The 19079-nt window shown below is 37.5% G+C and overlaps 2 protein-coding genes across 4 annotated transcripts; one reads left to right on the top strand and one right to left on the bottom strand.

The window, feature by feature from the left end:
- The first annotated feature begins 1091 nt into the window (after window positions 1-1091).
- On the top strand, window positions 1092-4295 carry LOC113117615 (apoptosis regulatory protein Siva-like). Its single transcript, XM_026286402.1, has 4 exons — window positions 1092-1364; window positions 1974-2174; window positions 3389-3542; window positions 4070-4295. The coding sequence occupies exons 1-4, from the start codon at window positions 1244-1246 to the stop codon at window positions 4116-4118; spliced, it is 525 nt and encodes a 174-aa protein (XP_026142187.1). The 5' UTR covers window positions 1092-1243; the 3' UTR covers window positions 4119-4295.
- A 9136-nt stretch (window positions 4296-13431) lies between these two features.
- Window positions 13432-18509, bottom strand: LOC113117612 (zinc finger and BTB domain-containing protein 18.2). 3 transcript variants are annotated; one of them, XM_026286400.1, is made up of 3 exons: window positions 17687-17925; window positions 16059-16482; window positions 13432-14569 (listed from the first exon to the last, which is right to left on the bottom strand). In XM_026286400.1, the coding sequence occupies exons 2-3, from the start codon at window positions 16466-16468 to the stop codon at window positions 13672-13674; spliced, it is 1308 nt and encodes a 435-aa protein (XP_026142185.1). In that variant the 5' UTR covers window positions 16469-16482; window positions 17687-17925; the 3' UTR covers window positions 13432-13671. The 3 variants fall into 3 exon arrangements, with proteins under 3 accessions (XP_026142185.1, XP_026142183.1, XP_026142184.1); XM_026286398.1 differs by lacking the exon at window positions 17687-17925 and adding an exon at window positions 18338-18509 and having other exon boundaries at window positions 13433-14569; XM_026286399.1 differs by having other exon boundaries at window positions 13433-14569; window positions 17677-17924.
- Between the last annotated feature and the right edge of the window lie 570 nt (window positions 18510-19079).

The following is a 19079-nucleotide window of genomic DNA, read 5'->3' as shown; positions in this document are numbered from 1 at the left end:
TGTCTGATGTCGGTCGGGGATAATTAGGTTAGCTGCTTCAGAAATAGATTGGGACAGAGAACACTGTGTTCCTCTCAACTAAGTCAAGAGGATCTGATCTCAGAGGAACCGTAGAGCCGTCACAATCATGACTACAAACACTACTGGAATAAGAGAAATAATAATCAGACAGCGGGTGTGAATACACTTTTAAAATGCTATTATTTATTTTTACACTATTTACTATATGCTATTTAATGATTATTATTATTATTATTATTAATTCAATATTTATTATTATTTATATGTAATCATTACGATTATTTATTTTTACATTAAATAATATTTTATTTACACTATTCTACTATTTTTTATTGCTTATTATTATTGAAAGAAATATTTTTTCCACAATTTAATTTATACTATTAATAATTATTATTTATAAAATAATGTATTATTTTATTTACAATATATTTGTGTATTTATGTTTATTCTTTATATTATTAAAATAATGTATGTATTTATCATTAATATTTTCTTTAGAATTTTTAATAATTATTTATTAAATATTTATTATTTACACTATTTTATTTATAATGTTTATTATTATTATTTTTTTTTTGTTGTTGTTCTATAGCTCCCTCAAATATCATATACACCACATACACAAAAAGTACACTACAGGAATAAGGTAAAGTTCAAGTCAAAGAATTAGTAAATAAAAGTTAATTTATTTGTTTTGATTTGAACCCAAGCATTACATGTAAAAAAAAATCTTAAGTCATTACATTACTTAGAAAATATCAAAGTAAGTGTGATGCACATACACACATTTTAAGCCCAATATTTGACAAAAGTTGCATTCATAATAACTTTTGGCAGACGCTTTTTTGAAGTGTATTGAGCATGTATCTCTCCATGCATTCCCTGAGAATTAAACAAACCCATGACTTTAGCATCGCTATGCTTCACCAGTTAAACTACAGGCTCTGAAATGCTAAAACAAAAGATGTAGTGTTCAGAGTTCAAGTATTTTAATGGTCTTCGGTCTTTAGCAGCAGTTGCTGTGGTTCGCCTAATGATCGGCAGGTGGCGCTGAGCGCGTCCTCGCGTCTGTCCGCCGCTGAAGAAGAAGAAGAGGCGGAGCCCTTAAAGCGCGAACGCGTGTTTTTCTTCCTGAACGCTCGCGCTGTTTGTTTGTTTGCGTAATCATTTTATTTTTCGTTCTTCAGTTGTCGTGTTTTATACCCTATCGGTTTTTAAGATGCCCAAGCGCTCGTATCCGTTCAGCGAGAGCTTCTCCTCGCAGTATAAAGTCCATGTTGGTCAGAAAGAGATCAATAACTGCGGAGTTTTCGGACAAAAATACAGACAAGAGACTTACGGTGAGATATAAACATATTAATCACGTTTACAACCGCCTGAGAGTTAATCACAGGATGTAATTAAAGCTGTTCCTAATTCAGTTGCGCTGCTGAGATTAATACGTGTCAACTATTTATTTATTTATTTAATCTGTTACTAAAGAAAGCATCATATGACTTTATTTTTATATATGTTCAGCTAATATATATATATATATATATATATATATATATATATATATATATATATATATATATATATATATATATATATATATATGTGTGTGTATATATATATATATATATATATATATATATATATATATATATATATATATATATATATATATATATATATATAAGCTTTTTTATGTATGTTTCTTTTATTTAAAACCATTTAAAGTGAAATATTTCAAGCTCAAGTTTAGTTTCATCGCATGTAATCACAACCTTAAAGTTGCTTTTATAATATTGAGTTGCATGAAAAAAAGTTTATATATTAAATGTTTTATTGCTTCAGATTACTATAGGGTTATTTTTAAGTAATAATGCTGAACTCTTAGGGTTTTCCCACCCTGTTTACTCTCTTGTCTTACCTGTTTGTTTCTGTTTTGTTTTCCTCTGCATTAGAAAAGACCAAGAACCTTCTCTTCAGTGGGACTCAAGCGCTGTTGGCTCGCGTCTGGAGGTCAGACGCAGTGGAGAAGGGGTCAGACGCGCCCGTGTCTGATCTGACCGCTGTGTCCCCGGCTCCTGGACTTCAGACGCTTCTAAAAGGACAGACACGCATCGGTCTGGATGGACGCTTACAGAGAGCTGACCCTGGTGCAGGTGAATCCAGGAGAGCCAGATGTGATGCCTTCAGTGGGTTTAGAACAGCTAAGAAACAGTAGTTGGCTTTCACAAAATATAACTGAGCAAATAAAGTGTAATGACATTAATAAAAACAGTATTCTTCCACCAAACAATGTAGCTCCTCAGAAACAGTTGTGTTTGTTACAAAGTGGTTGCCAAGCAACACACAGAAGTAAACAAAGGTGTATGTTACTTTGTAGCATTATTCACAACAGCTTTGAGCACGGCTCAGCCAATCAGAATCAAGGAGCGGAACTCTCGGTTTTATAATAAGACTCATTAGTGCTGTTTTATAATCATGATGATTATTACATGAATGAAATTCTAGTTTTGTGTTGCTGATTCCATAAACCGAGTGTTTTGTTGAAGTGAGTCACACTTTCTCACGGTATGATGTTTTTTGTTGCATATTTGCTTTTGAGAATCTTAATCCTAAAAAGGGGCAGAACCATAAAGAGATATCTGAAAAACGTATTTATTGCGATTTTCCCCATCCTATTGGAGTTTAAGTAATAAAATTTCTTTTTTTAAAAGAAAGTATAAAAGTAATATGTTTGTTTACTGTAAAGATAATGTAGTATACTATTATTTTATATCAAGTAAATTAATTTATAAAATGTTGCACTCTTAAATTTCTATGAAAGCAAAGCCATGTGCTCAACCAAGTTATGTTTCAAATTTGAAGTTGATCCCACAAAAAATTGTGGTTCTTGTGAGATTTTGTTTGAGCACTATCAAAGATCAATAATTTTGTCACACTATCACTCCATATTTGGAACCTGGACTGTCAGATATTTCCAATGATATGCGTTTTAAGATTACAAAAATATTAGAGTTTTAAATCTAGAACTCAAACTACTAAATCACAGTCTATATATGCATTTATATTTTGATTAAACCCCTAAAAATGTGAAGTATCCATATCATTCTTATTTTGTAAAAACTACATGATGGATATGTTTTTATATTTTTATTTAAAACAATCCTAACATACAGATTACAGGATGTTTTCCAGTCTTTTAATGACACAACAGAATTTCATTACCTCTTTGAATACGAACCACTAGACTATTGTTTAGTTCCATTCTTCACAATATAAGTCATGTTTGTGGTTTTGTGTTCTTGAGCTGTATGCTGTGACTGCTGACTGTAGTATCTGTGTGTGTGTGTGTGTGTGTGTGTGTCGTCAGGTTGTGCAGCGGCTCCTTCAGCGTGTTGTGTGTGTCAGAGGGTCTCTGGTTCGAGGAAGGCGTGCTCTCAGTGCGAGCGTCACGCGTGTGCGGCGTGTATCCAGCAGTGCAACATCTGCTCTGAACGCTGCTGCTCCGTGTGCACCGTCACCGAGTGAGTCAACAACATTTAAACACAGCTTCTGACTTCCTTTAATAGAGCTTACCCAGAAGAGATGTGCTCACCATCAAGCTGTTCGAGATCAGGAGGAGTTTGTTGTTTCTTCAGGTTTGTAGAAATGTAGCATTGCATCCGTGTCTCATCAATGGATGCTCTGCAGTGAATGGGTGCCGTCAGAATGAGAGTCTGATAAAAACATCCCAATAATCCACAGCACTCCAGTCCATCAGTGAACATCTGGAGAAGACTAAACCTGAAACGCATCCAGCATTCTGACGGCACCCATTCACTGCAGAGCATCCATTGATAAAACAATGCTACATTTCTACATACAAACTCATCCTTATCTTGGATGATTTGAGGAGAGCACATTGTCCACACATTATAAAGTACTCCTTTAAAACAAAGCTCATGCATGTTTCGGATGTTTAGTTTCTAGATTTGCATGCTCTACCAACAACCCTATAACTTTACTGAAGTAGATCATCTTCTGAAGTCTGGTCTGTTTGTTCTGTGCTCAGTTACAGTGAGCGTTACGAGCGCGTCCTCTGCTGTGGCTGTTCTTCATGATGAACAGATGACCGATGACCAGCACGCCAGACAAGATGAATGCATGACCAATGAAATCTATATGAGATTACTATTTTATATATGCTTGCATTGTTTCTTGCCCTTTCCCTCTTTTTATGTACATACTCCTATGATTATTGAAATAAATACTTGACATTAATACTTTCATAATTATGATGTTTGGGACTTCTTTTTTTTTTATACAGACAGAGGTGTGTGTGTGTATTAAAGCACATTGTTGAAGTCTTAACAGTGTAGTGATCAGGTTTGTCACTAGAGGGCAGCACCTGAATGTAATACTTTATTATTTTCTCACTGAATAACTGTCTGTCAGGACTACATTCACTCTCCTAGCAAATCTTATCAAGTTCTTTAACAGTATCTTTTTCTATTCTAACTACTTGTTTTTATTTTTTTTAAATGCATGTGTATGTGTGTATATATATATATATAATATAAACCATGCTAAGAGTACAGCATTAACATAACCGAGGCTCGTCATAGCACATAGCACTTTAATGATGGCGCTTTTTCTTTTAGAATGATGTGAAAGTCAATGCAACAATTAATTTGACTTTTAACGAAACTGTGCTCTTTCATGCATAGAACTTACCAGTTCAGTGCATCCTTCATAAATAAAAAAAAATCTTCCTGACCTCAAACCTTAATGTCATTGAATTATTTATTTTATATTATTTGTCCATTACAATTTGCTTAAAACAAACCTAACAAGGTTAAATAAAGAGCAGATACTCTGGTTTTGGCTTATATGACAAAATGTGTTATTTTTATGAATATTTTAATGTTGCATTTCTTTACAGACTCTCACTATTTAACATGCAGCTCTTAAACCATTGATATTGTTTGGCCGCAGCCCAAATCAAACACACCTGCCTGTAATTCTAAATAATGATGCACATTTGGGTCTGTTCCTCACAGAAAGCATCATATGCCTTTAGTAGACGTTGAATATAGCAGACTAGTTGCATGAACTACTGTTATGAAACTTTTAGAGGCTTGAAAACATCTTTCAGTTCGTAAGTGTGTGGGAGATCGACACTGACTCCAGCATCTCCACAGTTGTAAGAAGGTGAGTAAATGATGGCGTGATCTTTTAATATAGATCGTGACACTGAGGGCAGGAGTCTTCATGGAGATGGAAAAGCAATTAGATGTTCCTGACACTCCTCCTGTTCTTTTGTCTGTGCTTCTCTGCAGCTGTCCAGACTTTCATCACCAGCGTTTTACTGTAAAAGGTCACAGCCGTGTCTCCGAGGTGGGGCCACATGCCAGGGACCCCCGAAGGCCTGCTGGGCCCCGCTGACTCCTGGACGCTCTTAAGTCCAGGCGTGTGGCTCTGCATCACCCCCCCATTCGTACAGAGCAGCTGTGCACAGACACACGGCCGGCCGCGGTGATGTGGCTGCTATAAATACGTGTGTGTGTAGTGAAGGAGTGACAGCTGTGCGCTGGAGCTCACGCTCATACGGGACAAGGACATGTTACTGAACCCTCCTTCTTATAATCAACTTTTGAGTTTTTCAAAGAGAGTCAAAGTTTGCCATGCATAATTTCACCAATCAATGATGCTCCAAGCAGTTGCTGATACATGAATGCATTTTGTAGCTGTTCTGGGTGGTTGCTAGGGTGTTGCTAGGGCTTTCTGAGTGGCTTTTGAGAAAATAATGCATTTTGTAGCTGTTTTGAGTGGTTGCTAGGGTGTTGCTAGGGTTTTCTGAGTGGCTTTGAGAAAAGAATGCATTTTGTAGCTGTTCTGAGTGGTTGCTAGGGTGTTGCTAGGGCTTTCTGAGTGGCTTTTGAGAAAAGAATGTATTTTGTAGCTGTTCTGAGTGGTTGCTAGGACTTTCCGAGCAGTTGCTGATAAATTAATGCATTTTGTAGCTGTTCTGGGTGGTTGCTAGGGTGTTGCTGGGGTTTTCCAAGCAGCTGCTGAGTGCCTTTGAGAAAATAATGCATTTTGTAGCTGTTTGAGTGGTTGCTAGGGTGTTGCTAGGGCTTTCTGAGTGGCTTTTGAGAAAATAATGCATTTTGTAGCTGTTCTGAGTGGTTGCTAGGGTGTTTCTAGGGCTTTCCAAGCAGTTGCTGATAAATTGATGTATCTTGTAGCTGTTCTGAGTGGTTGCTAGGGTGTTGCTGGGGTTTTCTGAGTGGCTTTTGAGAAAAGAATGTATTTTGTAGCTGTTCTGAGTGGTTGCTAGGGCTTTCCGAGCAGTTGCTGATAAATTAATGCATTTTGTAGCTGTTCTGGGTGGTTGCTAGGGTGTTGCTGGGGTTTTCCAAGCAGCTGCTGAGTGCCTTTGAGAAAATAATGCATTTTGTAGCTGTTTGAGTGGTTGCTAGGGTGTTGCTAGGGCTTTCTGAGTGGCTTTTGAGAAAATAATGCATTTTGTAGCTGTTCTGAGTGGTTGCTAGGGTGTTTCTAGGGCTTTCCAAGCAGTTGCTGATAAATTGATGTATCTTGTAGCTGTTCTGAGTGGTTGCTAGGGTGTTGCTGGGGTTTTCTGAGTGGCTTTTGAGAAAAGAATGTATTTTGTAGCTGTTCTGAGTGGTTGCTAGGGCTTTCCGAGCAGTTGCTGATAAATTAATGCATTTTGTAGCTGTTCTGGGTGGTTGCTAGGGTGTTGCTGGGGTTTTCCAAGCAGCTGCTGAGTGCCTTTGAGAAAATAATGCATTTTGTAGCTGTTTGAGTGGTTGCTAGGGTGTTGCTAGGGCTTTCTGAGTGGCTTTTGAGAAAATAATGCATTTTGTAGCTGTTCTGAGTGGTTGCTAGGGCTTTCCGAGCAGTTGCTGATAAATTAATGCATTTTGTAGCTGTTTTGAGTGGTTGCTAGGGCTTTCCAAGCAGTTGCTGATAAATTCATGCATTTTGTAGCTGTTTTGAGTGGTTGCTAGGGTGTTGCTAGGGCTTTCTGAGTGGGTTTTTGAGAAAAGAATGTATTTTGTAGCTGTTCTGAGTGGTTGCTAGGGTGTTGCTGGGGTTTTCTGAGTGCCTTTGAGAAAAGAATGCATTATGTAGCTGTTCTGGGTGGTTGCTAGGGTGTTGCTAGGGCTTTCTGAGTGCCTCTGAGAAAATAATGCATTTTGTAGCTGTTCTGGGTGGTTGCTAGGGTGTTGCTAGGGCTTTCTGAGTGGCTTTGAGAAAATAATGCATTTTGCAGCTGTTCTGAGTGGTTTCTAGGGTGTTGCTGTTGTTTTCTTTGTGGTTGCTAATATATTGTGTGAATTTGATACAGGTATGCATTTTCTATATATTCTGCGTGGTTGCTATGTTATTGCCAGTAGATTTTTAATATATTGGGAGAATTTGTGATTTATTCAAGTATGCATTTTCTAACTTGACTGAGTAGTTTATAGGGTCTTCTGTGTGGTTGCCAAGGTCGTTTTTTGTTTTGTTTTGTTTTTCAAACCGTAGTTTGTACTTCACTGTTCAAACATGTATCTGGTTGCCAGGGTGTTGCTAGCGTGCTCAAGGTGGTTTCTAACATTCTGCAAGAATTTTTAGCTAGGCTATTCTAAGTGGTTTCTAAGGTGTTGCACGGGGGTTACTCGTGTGTGTGTGTGTGTGTGTGTGATGAGCGTTTTAGACTGTTACACAAGAATTCATTTTCTTGCTTTTTCTGATGGTTGCTTTAATATGAAAATGTGACGGTGCATGAACAACATATCGTGATATTTATCGAAGTATCGAAATATTACCATCTCATGGCATCACTGTGTGACCACAGTGCTATAAAGGTGATATTGAGGATATAGTGTTTTGATACTAATTATATAAGACACAAAGGTCTCGTCTCTGACAGAGCATTGCTCTTTTTATATATGTGTGTGTGTGTGTGTGTGTGTGTGTGTGTGTGTGAGGCTGCTTCGCTCCTTTTCAAGTGTGACCACCTGTCTTTTGTTATGAGGTAAATAAATAAATAAGCATGGCCAGCAGCAGATGTCCCCGGCCGTCCGTTCAGAGGTCAAGGTCTCCCACCGCTGGCCTTGCGAGGTGAAGACATCCAAGTTTCAACTTCACTTCTCCGACAAAGACTTGCTGTCGTCTGGGGAATACATGCAAATGTGCTAGCTGTGGTCAAATGGAAATTACATGAAGCTTTTTGATAAGCGAGGGCAAAACACACATCTAATTAAGTCGAAGAGACGACAGCGCGCTCATCAAAGAGTGCAACATGCTTGTTTCTCATTTGCTAGTTGTCTAGTCCAGTCCCGCAACTGGTTTTGTCAGATTTTATATCAGATATCAATCAAAATAAAAAATCAAATGCCCTTCAAATCACTAGAAATGAAAACCATATGCAAAATGATGACATGAGAGACTAACCTCTATTTTTAACATTTGTCGTTTGATTTGTAGCGTGTTTTCTAAATTTCTCTCTGAATGATTCATTTTAATTATTCTCCAAAGTTAATCTTTTTTTTAATGTCGCCTGGGGTTGTTAGGGTGTTCTAAGTAGTTTCTAGGGTGTTACTCATGAGTTTTGAGCATTTTTAGCTTGTTGATATAAATATGCATTATTTTCGCCATTCTGAGTGGTTGTTAGGGTGTTGCTATGGCTTTTCTGAGTGGTTGCTACAATGTTGCTGGGTGGTGGCTAGTGCTAAGTTGTTGCTAGGGTTTGTATTTGTTTGGGTGTGCGTTGCTACCTTTTTGGTATGCATTTTTCTATCTGTTCTGACCGGTTGTTATGGCATACTAGGTGGTTGCTAGGGTGTTGCTATTGTTTTCTGAGTGGTCGCTAGGGTATTGCTAAATGGCTGCTTACATGCAAGCATTTTTAGCTTGTTGATACAAGTATGTATTTTTCTATCTGTTCTGATTGGTTGTTTTTGGGTTGTTTGGAGTTTTTGAGTGGTTGCTAGGGTGTTGAGTGGTTGCTAGGTTGTTACTCATGTGTTGTGAGCATTTTTAGCTTGTTGAAATAAATATACATTCTTCTCGCCATTCTGAGTGGTTGTTAGGGTGTTGCTATGGTTTTTCTGAGTGGTTGCTACAATGTTGCTGGGTAGTGGCTAGTGCTAAGTGGTTGCTAGGGTTTGTATTTGTTTGGTTGTGCGTTGCTACATTTTTGGTATGCATTTTTTCTATCTGTTCTGACGGGTTGTTAAGGCATACTGAGTGGTTGCTAGGGTGTTGCTATATGGCGGCTTACATGTGAGCATTTTTAGTTACTGAGTTATTGTTTTTCTGAGTGGTTGCTAGGGTGTTGCAAATATTGTTACAGTATTGCTAGGTGGTTACTCGCATGCTGTGAGCATTTTTAGCTTGTTGATATGCAAGTATGTATTTTTCTATCTGTTCTGACTGGTTGTTTTTGGGTTGTTGTTGTTGTTGTTTTTGAGTGGTTGCTATGGTGCTGAGTGGTTGCTAGGGTGTTGCTCTTAATTGTTGCTAAGATGTTGCTGGTTGCTAATATTTTAAAAAATATTACTTTAATCTGCATCTAGAAGGCACAAAGATATTAGGATATTATAAACATGAACATTATGATTTTCTGAAAGCTGCTGTGAAACAATGTGTAAAGAGCTATTTGCATACATAAATGATTCCCTGTTTAATGTCACATGACCACATGACCTTTGACATCAAAAAACTTGTTTTCTCCTACCATTTTAAAGCAGTTCTTTGATGCACAATTAGACACTTGCGTCCGTTTTATCATCAACACTTAATGTTGTGTTTCCTCCTCTGGTTCCCGAGTATATGACTGATCTCTGGCAGTAAAGCATGGGCCTCTGGTTTAAAGTCTAGTATTTCCAGCCAGACTGAAACACACCCTTATTTACACCCTGTCCCCATCACGCGGGTCTGCAGCGGTTCACTGAGCTTCAGGGCACAACCTGAGCGCTGGAGCGGACAATAGACACGCAAACCACACACAAAAGAGTCGGGCTGTTTGCAGGGGGCGGATGGGGGCAGGGTCATGGGAATCACCGCCGAGCAGCTGGATTGCTTTACATGTGCAGTCGGAGAATAATTAGCATCTCGCTCACTAAGAAAATGACCAGTGAATTGGCTTTGAGATTCCAAATTAGCTACGCATTTCTCGTCCTGCGAACGAGGCGTTTTTTTTTTTTTTTCTTAAAGATAAAAATGAATGAAATCTTTTCAAGGGTTAAAACTGAATGTGAAGCACCTGCTTTATATCTCACATCTACAGCATCTTCTGTATGGAGGAGAAGCTGAAGTGTTTTCTGTGCACAGATCTCCACAGACACACGGGAATCTCCTTGGAAAGACGTTTAAAGGTCATTTGTTCTTTGCTCACATGCATTTGGTCTAAGAGTCTTCCAGTCACCTGGAAGGATTTAAAAGATCTTTTCATTGAGATTACACTCAAAAAGAGCAATGAAATAATGAAGCTGAGCGAAATTAGGAAAGTTATATTAACTCCAGAATTTTTTCGAGGCTCTAATATTTTAGTAAAGTCATCTGGGTCATGTATTCTTTTACTTTGTGTAGTAATTTATGCCAAAAATACTGTGGAGTTAGATTGGAAACACATTCTGAAATGATTTTTTTTTTAATGTCTATTATTATTATTATTATTTTTTTTTTAGGTCTACAGAAGCAAATATTATTATTTTATGTATTTTTTTATTTATTTGAAGTTATTTTTATTTTTTATTATTTTTTTATCAGGCCTACGGAAGCAAATATTATTATTTTTATTATTAATTTTTAAGTTATTTTATTTCCTTTTTTTTATCAGGCCTACAGAAGCAAATATTATTATTTTGTAATTAATTTTTAGTTTAAGTTATTTTATTTCCTTTTTTTCAGGCCTAATAAAAAAATTCAAGCCTACAGAAGCAAATTTTTTTTTTTTTTTTACGAAAACCCTAATGATTTATCCCTTGAATGTGTTGCCAACTTTATTATATTGCATATTTTTCAGAAGAATAGAAAAAAAGATGTAAACATTCCATTATTTCTTTCTTGAATTCAACTCTGAAATTTCACCGCACACATTCCCTTAACTTTTCCAGTCACCTGCAGCATTTAAAAAAATATATCATCTTATAAAAATAATAAATATTCATGTTGTTCTGAATGCAGTTTTTCTGAAATGCAATGTCGCTCAAGCATTTTTCAAAAAAATAAAAATAAAATAAATAAAAACAAGCACAATTCCACGGAAAATGATGTTTAATCTATGCTTCAGCTAAATAAAGATCAAGATAAAGATTGTCACATTTTCACAGCACAAACAAACAGACACAATGTGCCCGAGAATGAAGAGAGAAACCAAGAAAGAAAGAGAAAAAGAGCAAAGCGCAAACACACAAACAAAGAAAGAATCCAAATAAGTTACCAAAGAATTCAGGCAAAATCAACTCAAACAGATTGTCATCTACATTCACTAGAGGACTAACAATGAAGCTTTTGTTTCCTATAAAATATGCTTTTGTTTATCAAAAAATTATATTACATCTAATGGCACTTCTACAAAGTCTATTAAAAAGTCTCAACTTAGTATCATCTTTCACAAGTCAAAATTCTGCGATACAGTCAAATTTTGCACAATAAATATTAATTACGATTATACAGTTTCACAGTCTGAACCTTTAGAAGACAATAATGCGGTATTACTGTAAACATACAGCAGTTATTCAGAAAAAAAAGAGATATTATTACTGAAAATCATCGGTTGTTCTGATGACTTCATTATTGCATTCATATATCAGCGTTTATGAATGTTGAACAGCATCAGAAATCTGAATCTCAACAATCAAGTGTACATATGATCCTCAAAATAAGAAAAAACGACAACATTCAAATGCACAAAAATCTTCCGTTAGCCCACAGACTCCAGTGTAACATGATATTAATTTGCACAGAAAGGAAATTTAAAAAACATACATGAACTGCATCATGACGCAGATATGCAACAGAATACGATGCACGCTTGCTTTTACGTGTGCATGATCCGAAATATCAGATCTGTGGGCGTCTTCATGTCATTCAGATGTTTGTGCTTGTGATTTAAACTGGAAGACTGTGAAAAACTGCAGCTTTTACCAGAGATTTCAGTCATCCTGAACCAAATGTGACACTGATCTGATAAATTAAAACACATATGTACATTAAATACACCGTTAGAAATAGCAGCCTACAGAATATGAGTGTTGAATCTATCAGTGAAGTGCTCGATGAAATCAGCTTCTCACATACAGCAACTGATCGATTATCCCAACATTAGAGAGCAGATCTAAACCTGCTAATAAATAACTAATCAAGTTTATCAGGACCGATGAAACGTACAGCATCAATCTTTAGTGCTAGTTACGGTCACTACATAAAGATGAGCAGAAAACAGCTTTTCTGAGATTCAGTCAGCAGTGCGTCAACCGTAATTCTGTTTGCAGAAAGAGATATGAAATAAAACAACACACACACACACACACACACAAAAAAAAACTATTTGAAGAATCGACGTTCTGAACCCAGACCTCCATCGAAACGCTACGATCTGATCAAATCCTGACCGCGGTCCAGCGGCTTTATAAGACCACGTCACTTTAACTGTTGTTAAGTGCTTCAGAGAAACATTTCAGGAGACAGAAACACACACAACTTCATCAACATACAGTACTTCAAAACAACGTTCTCTGTCAGACGCTCAAATCATTTGTAATAAATTACAGCAAATCTTCTGGACGGAGCTGCAGGACTGGTTCATCAGTGCACTGCATTCACACACATATATATAATCAATCTTTTTATTGTTAATCAATATTTTGATGCATCTGAGACTTTGACATTGTGTTTGTGTGTAGTGTGTAAATATATATATATATATATATACACACACACATATATACATACATATATATATATATTAGTGTTGTCAAAATTAATCGCGATTAATTGCAAAAAAAAAAAAGTTTTGTTTACATAATGTATATATATATATATATATATATATATGTGTACTGTAATTATATATATATATATATATATATATATATATATATATATATATATATATATAAATATATATATATAAATATATATATAAATAAATACACATACAGTATATATTTTGAAAATAATTATATGTACATATTTATATTAATATAAATTATATATAAATATATTTTAAATATAAACAACATTTTTCGGAAATATATTCATGGATGTGTGTGTATTTATAGAATCATAATAAATATACACAAGTACACACACACATTTATTATGTAAACGAAAACTTATTTTGGATGCGATTAATTGTTTGATAGCACTAAAGTGTATGTGTGTGTGTGTGTGTGTGCGAAATGTATAAAATATATATTTTAATGTATATATCAGTTAAAATAAAAACATTTATGAAATATACAATATATTTTAATTATATTTAAATATTTAACTAACACACACACACACACATATATGATGTCAAAAACCCGAGTGCATCAAACTGTTGATTGTTCGAGACACTAATAGTGTTTTACAGTCATTAATGAACCTGCAAAATACTGGATATTATTAATGATTGATTATCTAGAAAAGGATGTGGTTGTGCGGCTGTTATCCGATGGCGAGCGTCTTGACGAGGCCGCAGTGGAACTTGCGTATGTGTCGGTACAGATCTCCGGACTGAGTGAAGCGCCGCTCGCACCACTTACACGCGTGTGGCTTCTCTCGCGTGTGCACCACGGCGTGCCGGCTCAGATTGTGTGAGTACTGGAAGCTCTTCCCGCACTGTCCGCAGGTGTACGGCTTCTCGCCGGAGTGCGTGCGCTCGTGCCGCTTCAGCGTGTACATGCAGGAGAAGGTCTTGCCGCACTGCGAGCAGGTCGGGACGGAGCCGTCGGGCGAGAGCTTGGAGCGAACGCCGTCTTTCTCCTTGAAGTGCGAGCTGAGGTGGAGCTGGAGCACGTGTGGGCTCGGGAAGACCTTGCTGCAGAGCGGACACACGCAGACCTGTGGGAGGAGAACGCCGCTGGACGTGGAGATGTCGGAGGACGCCAGGTCGTCTTCGTCCTCGCCCTCGCTGTCCCGGAGGTGGTGCTCGGGACGCACACGCAGCGCTCTCTCCTCCTCCATCAGCTCGTCGTCCGGAGCCTTGTTTTCAGCGAAGAGGGCAGTGAACCCTGTCACCACTGAACTCCCAAAGCGCTGGCTCTCCGGGCTCACCGGATCACCGTCCTCCTGCTCTGACAGCAAGTCATGTTCGTCTTTAACAAGTGGCTCGGTGCCCTGCTGCTGGCTGTCGAGGGCCAGCTGTCCCGAGACGAAGGAGGGGTGGAAGCCGTCTCGACTCGACAGAGGCTTGAAAGATAAATCCAGCGCTCGCTCCGTGTCATCCGACCTCTGGGACACCGGGACGGATGAACTACTGACATCAGCTTTTGTTTTTCCAGCTGTTCGGACACAGGCCTCGGCCTCGGCGGACACATAATTGACACCTACAAGACCCGGGGACCTTCACGACAAAAAGAAGAAAAAAAGAGGCTTAATCTCGCAGAAAAGCTTTCTGGTTCACCATCAAACTAGTGAAGGGTTTTACTGTACTCGGGTTCATCTGTGCTGTTCTTTTACTGCATTACAAAGCAAAATATCATACTTTTTACTGCACTGGATTTCAAAAATACTTAAAAATATAGAACTTTTACTTGGGTCAAAGTAAGAAAGTACTACATTTCTAATGTGATTTGGTATTAAATGGTGTTTAAAGTAAAAGTTTTCAGAAGAAAAACACCGATAACGTACAGACAAACACAAATACAACTATTTGAAAATCTGGAATCTGAGGTTGCAAAAAATTAATAAGTGCATTTAAATATTTAGAAAATCATCTTTAAAGTTTGCTCTTATAAGCAATGCATAAACCTAATTTGATATATTTATGGTAGAACATTTACAAAATATCTTCATGAACATGATCTTTACTTAATATCCTAATGATTTTTGTCATAAAAGAGAGATGTATAATTGTGACTCGTTGTCTATTTCTCCAAATATACGTCTGTGACACTGATGTGCTGCAGGACACTAATGTTATCTCAAGCTCATTTTATTTCACTACTAATTCAACATAAAGGTCACTGAAAACAAAAGTAACATCATACTACATTAAAAACGAGAAGATGTTTCCAACGCACAGCAACTCTGCTCTTCTGGGACACTGTGAAAATAAACTAAAATGCACTTTTAACATACTCACTTTGTCTTAAAAAATGCATTAGGAGTACACTTGAGTGTATGAAAGATGAAAAACTAAATGCATTTGTCAAATACAGAGATAGTGTGTTAAAAGTGCAGTTAAGTTCATATCCATAGTGTCCCAGAAGAGCACAGTTGAGTCCACTTAGAAGATATTAAAAAATTGTACTAATATGTATCGCCTAATTTACCAAGTTAACTGATTACACTGATAATAACACCAATTTAAGGTTTAAATATGCAAATTAGGCATTGTTTAATTAAATATGCACTCGTCTGCATAGATGTCTAGCAGAAAAAATCTGGATGAAGTCAGTTTCAATGTTTTGACATATTAAGAGGATTTTCTTTACACTGAATACTGCGAAAACAATATATCTTCACAGTTTTGGGAGGAAATAAGATGTTGTATAAAATCAAGTGAATGATATAAATGATAAAAACCTCCAGACAGGAATAAAAATGTTAAGTTTGGTGTGTTTTAGTGCAACTGAAGTGGAAACTGATGGCTCAGTGTAGTGGAAAAAAAACTCATTTTAAGAAAACGGCCTTTTTAAAAACATGTATAGTGACTGAAATCACAAATAGATGAAACACTTCATAAGTCTGAAAAAAAACCTTGACTGGTGCAAGAACAAAAAAACTGTTTTTCCAGCAGTGTCTCTTTAAGAAGTACTTTATAATCATTTTACTAGAGCACTTTTCTTTGCCTGGGGAGCTTGTATGCATGCAAGGTCACACTATATTACCTGTCGGAGCGAGCGTTTGCCTTCTCGCCACACTCCACCTCACACAGCTCCTTATCCTTCAGCTTTCCTTTGCAGACTTTCACGATGTCGTACATGTGCAGGTAGCTGGCTGCCGCCAGGACGTCCTCCACCGGAAGAGCGCCGAACTCCAGCTTTCCCTCGTACATGAACTCCAGCAGCAGCCCGAACGCCGGCGCCGTCACGATGTCGCTGTTCAGATGCACCACGTCTCTCTTGTCCGGCTGGTCGTGGTAGAAGAGGTGGAAGTACATGCTGCACGAGGCCAGGACGGCTCGGTGGGCTCTGAAGCGTGTGTCTCCCACCAGCACAGTGCAGTCGCAGAGGAAGCCCTGGTGTCTCTGCTGACTCAGACACTGCAGTAACTGCCGGCTGTGGTCTGGGAACTCCATGCTGATGGCGTGATCTGCCGGAAAACAGGAAAAACTGGATGTTAAGTAAACGCTGGGTGGCCATTCACAACGGTGCATCTACAGACCGCCGGAGACAAACAAAAGTAGCTGTGTGCTGCATTACAAACACAGCCTGTGGGTTTCCAAGCTGCATGCTTGCTTTTCTTCTAGCACTTCTCGTATGTATGCAGACGAAGTTATTTTTCTGTGAAACAATCTGCATCGTATAAAATAAACAACTTGTAAAGATTGTTCACGGAAAATCTTTCTGATTCAGCATGCAAACACACCGAAGGCCATTGAGAAAGATCATGCGGCCACATTATAAATAAACATTTAAAACACTCAGTTTTGTTCTTGTACGTTCTTGTTTTTCACTTCTAACTCAACATACAAAAGGAATAGATTTTGTCCTTCCTAGATGTTTGCAATGCATGTCTGTCAAAAACGGACGTTTTAATTGAGTTTCGAAGCTGTCAGCTGTCTCTGATTTATAGTTTCAAGATACAAAAGAATTGTTTATCTCACTGCTCATTTAACATATGGTACACATACATTATCATAATATATGAAAACAAGTTGCTCTTCCAAGATGTTTGCAATGTGCATCTAAAATAAATGTCAAAAACTGACATGCAAAAATGTTTTTTTTTTTTATCAGAGTTATAGTTTCAATCTACAAAATAATAATTTCACTTCTAATTCAACATAGAGAAAAAACCCTTACTATATTAAAAAACAGTTGTGCTTCCAAGATGTTACATTGTATCCAGTGTCAAAAATGTACATTTGATCATGCTTTTATCAGACGCTTTTTAATGCACAACAATCTCAGAATTCTAAGCTACAAAACAGACTTTTATTTCACTTTAATTCATCACACAGGCCACCAAAGATATCTTAAATTAAAAACCAAGATGTTTGCACCGCGCAGCTGCAAAAACTGACATTTTAATAGAGTTTCAAACATGCTTTTTAATGCACAACAAACAGCTGTCTCAGAATTATAGTTCCAAGCTACAAAAGAATCGTTTGTTTTACTTCACACAGCATGCATGCCACCAAAGACGAACAAAAGCAATATCATTAAAAATAATTCGTGCATCAGAGATTTATGTCAAATATTGAAATGATTTCAAGACAGTGCACAAGAATCAAGTTGTTTAAACATTGAAGCTTAGACTATATAACAAATAACGATCGCAAACCTCAACAGACCCTCTTCTCTCAAAGCTCACACAAGTTGATCTTCACTTTGCGCTTCGCATCGAACAGCAGCGGTGCACGAGCGTCAATCCAGTCACGCGCAAACAACATCTCACATCTTAAAACATCACATCAACTCAATAAAGAGAACAGATCCAGAGCAGACGACTGAATGCAACCTCTCGTCCATGTGAGCGGAGAAAGAGCGCGCGTGCGTGTGCGTGTGCGTGTGCGCGTGTGTTCGGGTAGAGTCAGCTGCTCTGACATCAGCCTCAAATCTCCAGCTGTGTCTTTATGCCATATGTTCCTCAAAAGAAACCCCAAAGTTCTCTGAGTTTTTGACTTTTAATGCGTTAGAATTTTAATACGATTTTATATGGAAGCGTCTCGCTGATATTAAAGTTTTGGAAGCGCGCTCGAGCTCATGACAGGACACTTTTATTTTAAACCAAACTCGCGAGAACAAGACAGCGGTGAATTACTCGGAACTTTTACTCGCTTGTCTCCTCCTTTAATGCCCGATTTCACGCCCAAACATCCCGTGCGCTGATGTGGCTCAGGTCACGTTATAAACTCGCGGATCGCGGACAGAGTCGGGGATCAAACGCGCCGCGCCGCGGAAACATTGTGTCACATTGAGTCCAGATCAAAGCGCGCACTCACCGCTGTGTCCTCAGATGAAGCCGCGTGCTCTCATGGTGTGTATCCAGATGTTGAGTCTGTGTTTCCGCTCCTCGGAGCGATTCGAGTCCGGTGTGGTGAAGCTCCGAGCTGAATGTGTGTGTGTGTGTGTTTGTGTGTGTGTGTCAAGCAGGTTGTTAATGGTCCAGTCTCGCGATAACACCAGTGTACTGTACTTCAGGACAAACTCACACTGGGGCAGTAAATAGCGGAGTTCACTTAAACTACAGCTGTGTTACTCTGCATTTCATAAAAGACCATTTATTTGTGCTAAAAATAAATAAAATAAAATAAAACAAATATGTAAAGTTTTATATATATATATATATAATGTATGTATGTGTGTATGTGTGTGTGTGTGTGTATTTGTAAAAAAAAAATCTATTATTTTGCCTTTGTAAAATTTTCTTTTAGATCTTTTTATGTTTGGGGGTTTATTCACAAGTTGCAATATCTGCTTTAATTTAATAAAATGGTTAAATTTCAAAATTATTAATGCATTTTATGTCTTGAGGTTGTGCATTAAAAAATCTATTATGTAGTGTTTTTTGTTTACTTTTTATGCTTTGGGGTTTATTCATCTTAATATGCGATATTTAAATTTTACATGAAGTGACTGTAATCGGTTAATTTTTATTATTGACTTAGTAAACTGTTTTAAATATGACACCTGCCTGGTGCATTTCTGGTTAGAAGAAAAGCTTAAAATAAGAAAAATTTGCAA

This window comes from Carassius auratus, chromosome 17 (assembly GCF_003368295.1).
Source record: "Carassius auratus strain Wakin chromosome 17, ASM336829v1, whole genome shotgun sequence".
Lineage (NCBI taxonomy): Eukaryota > Metazoa > Chordata > Actinopteri > Cypriniformes > Cyprinidae > Carassius > Carassius auratus.
Note: the sequence above shows the minus strand (reverse complement) of the source record. Positions and strands in the feature narration are given on the sequence as shown.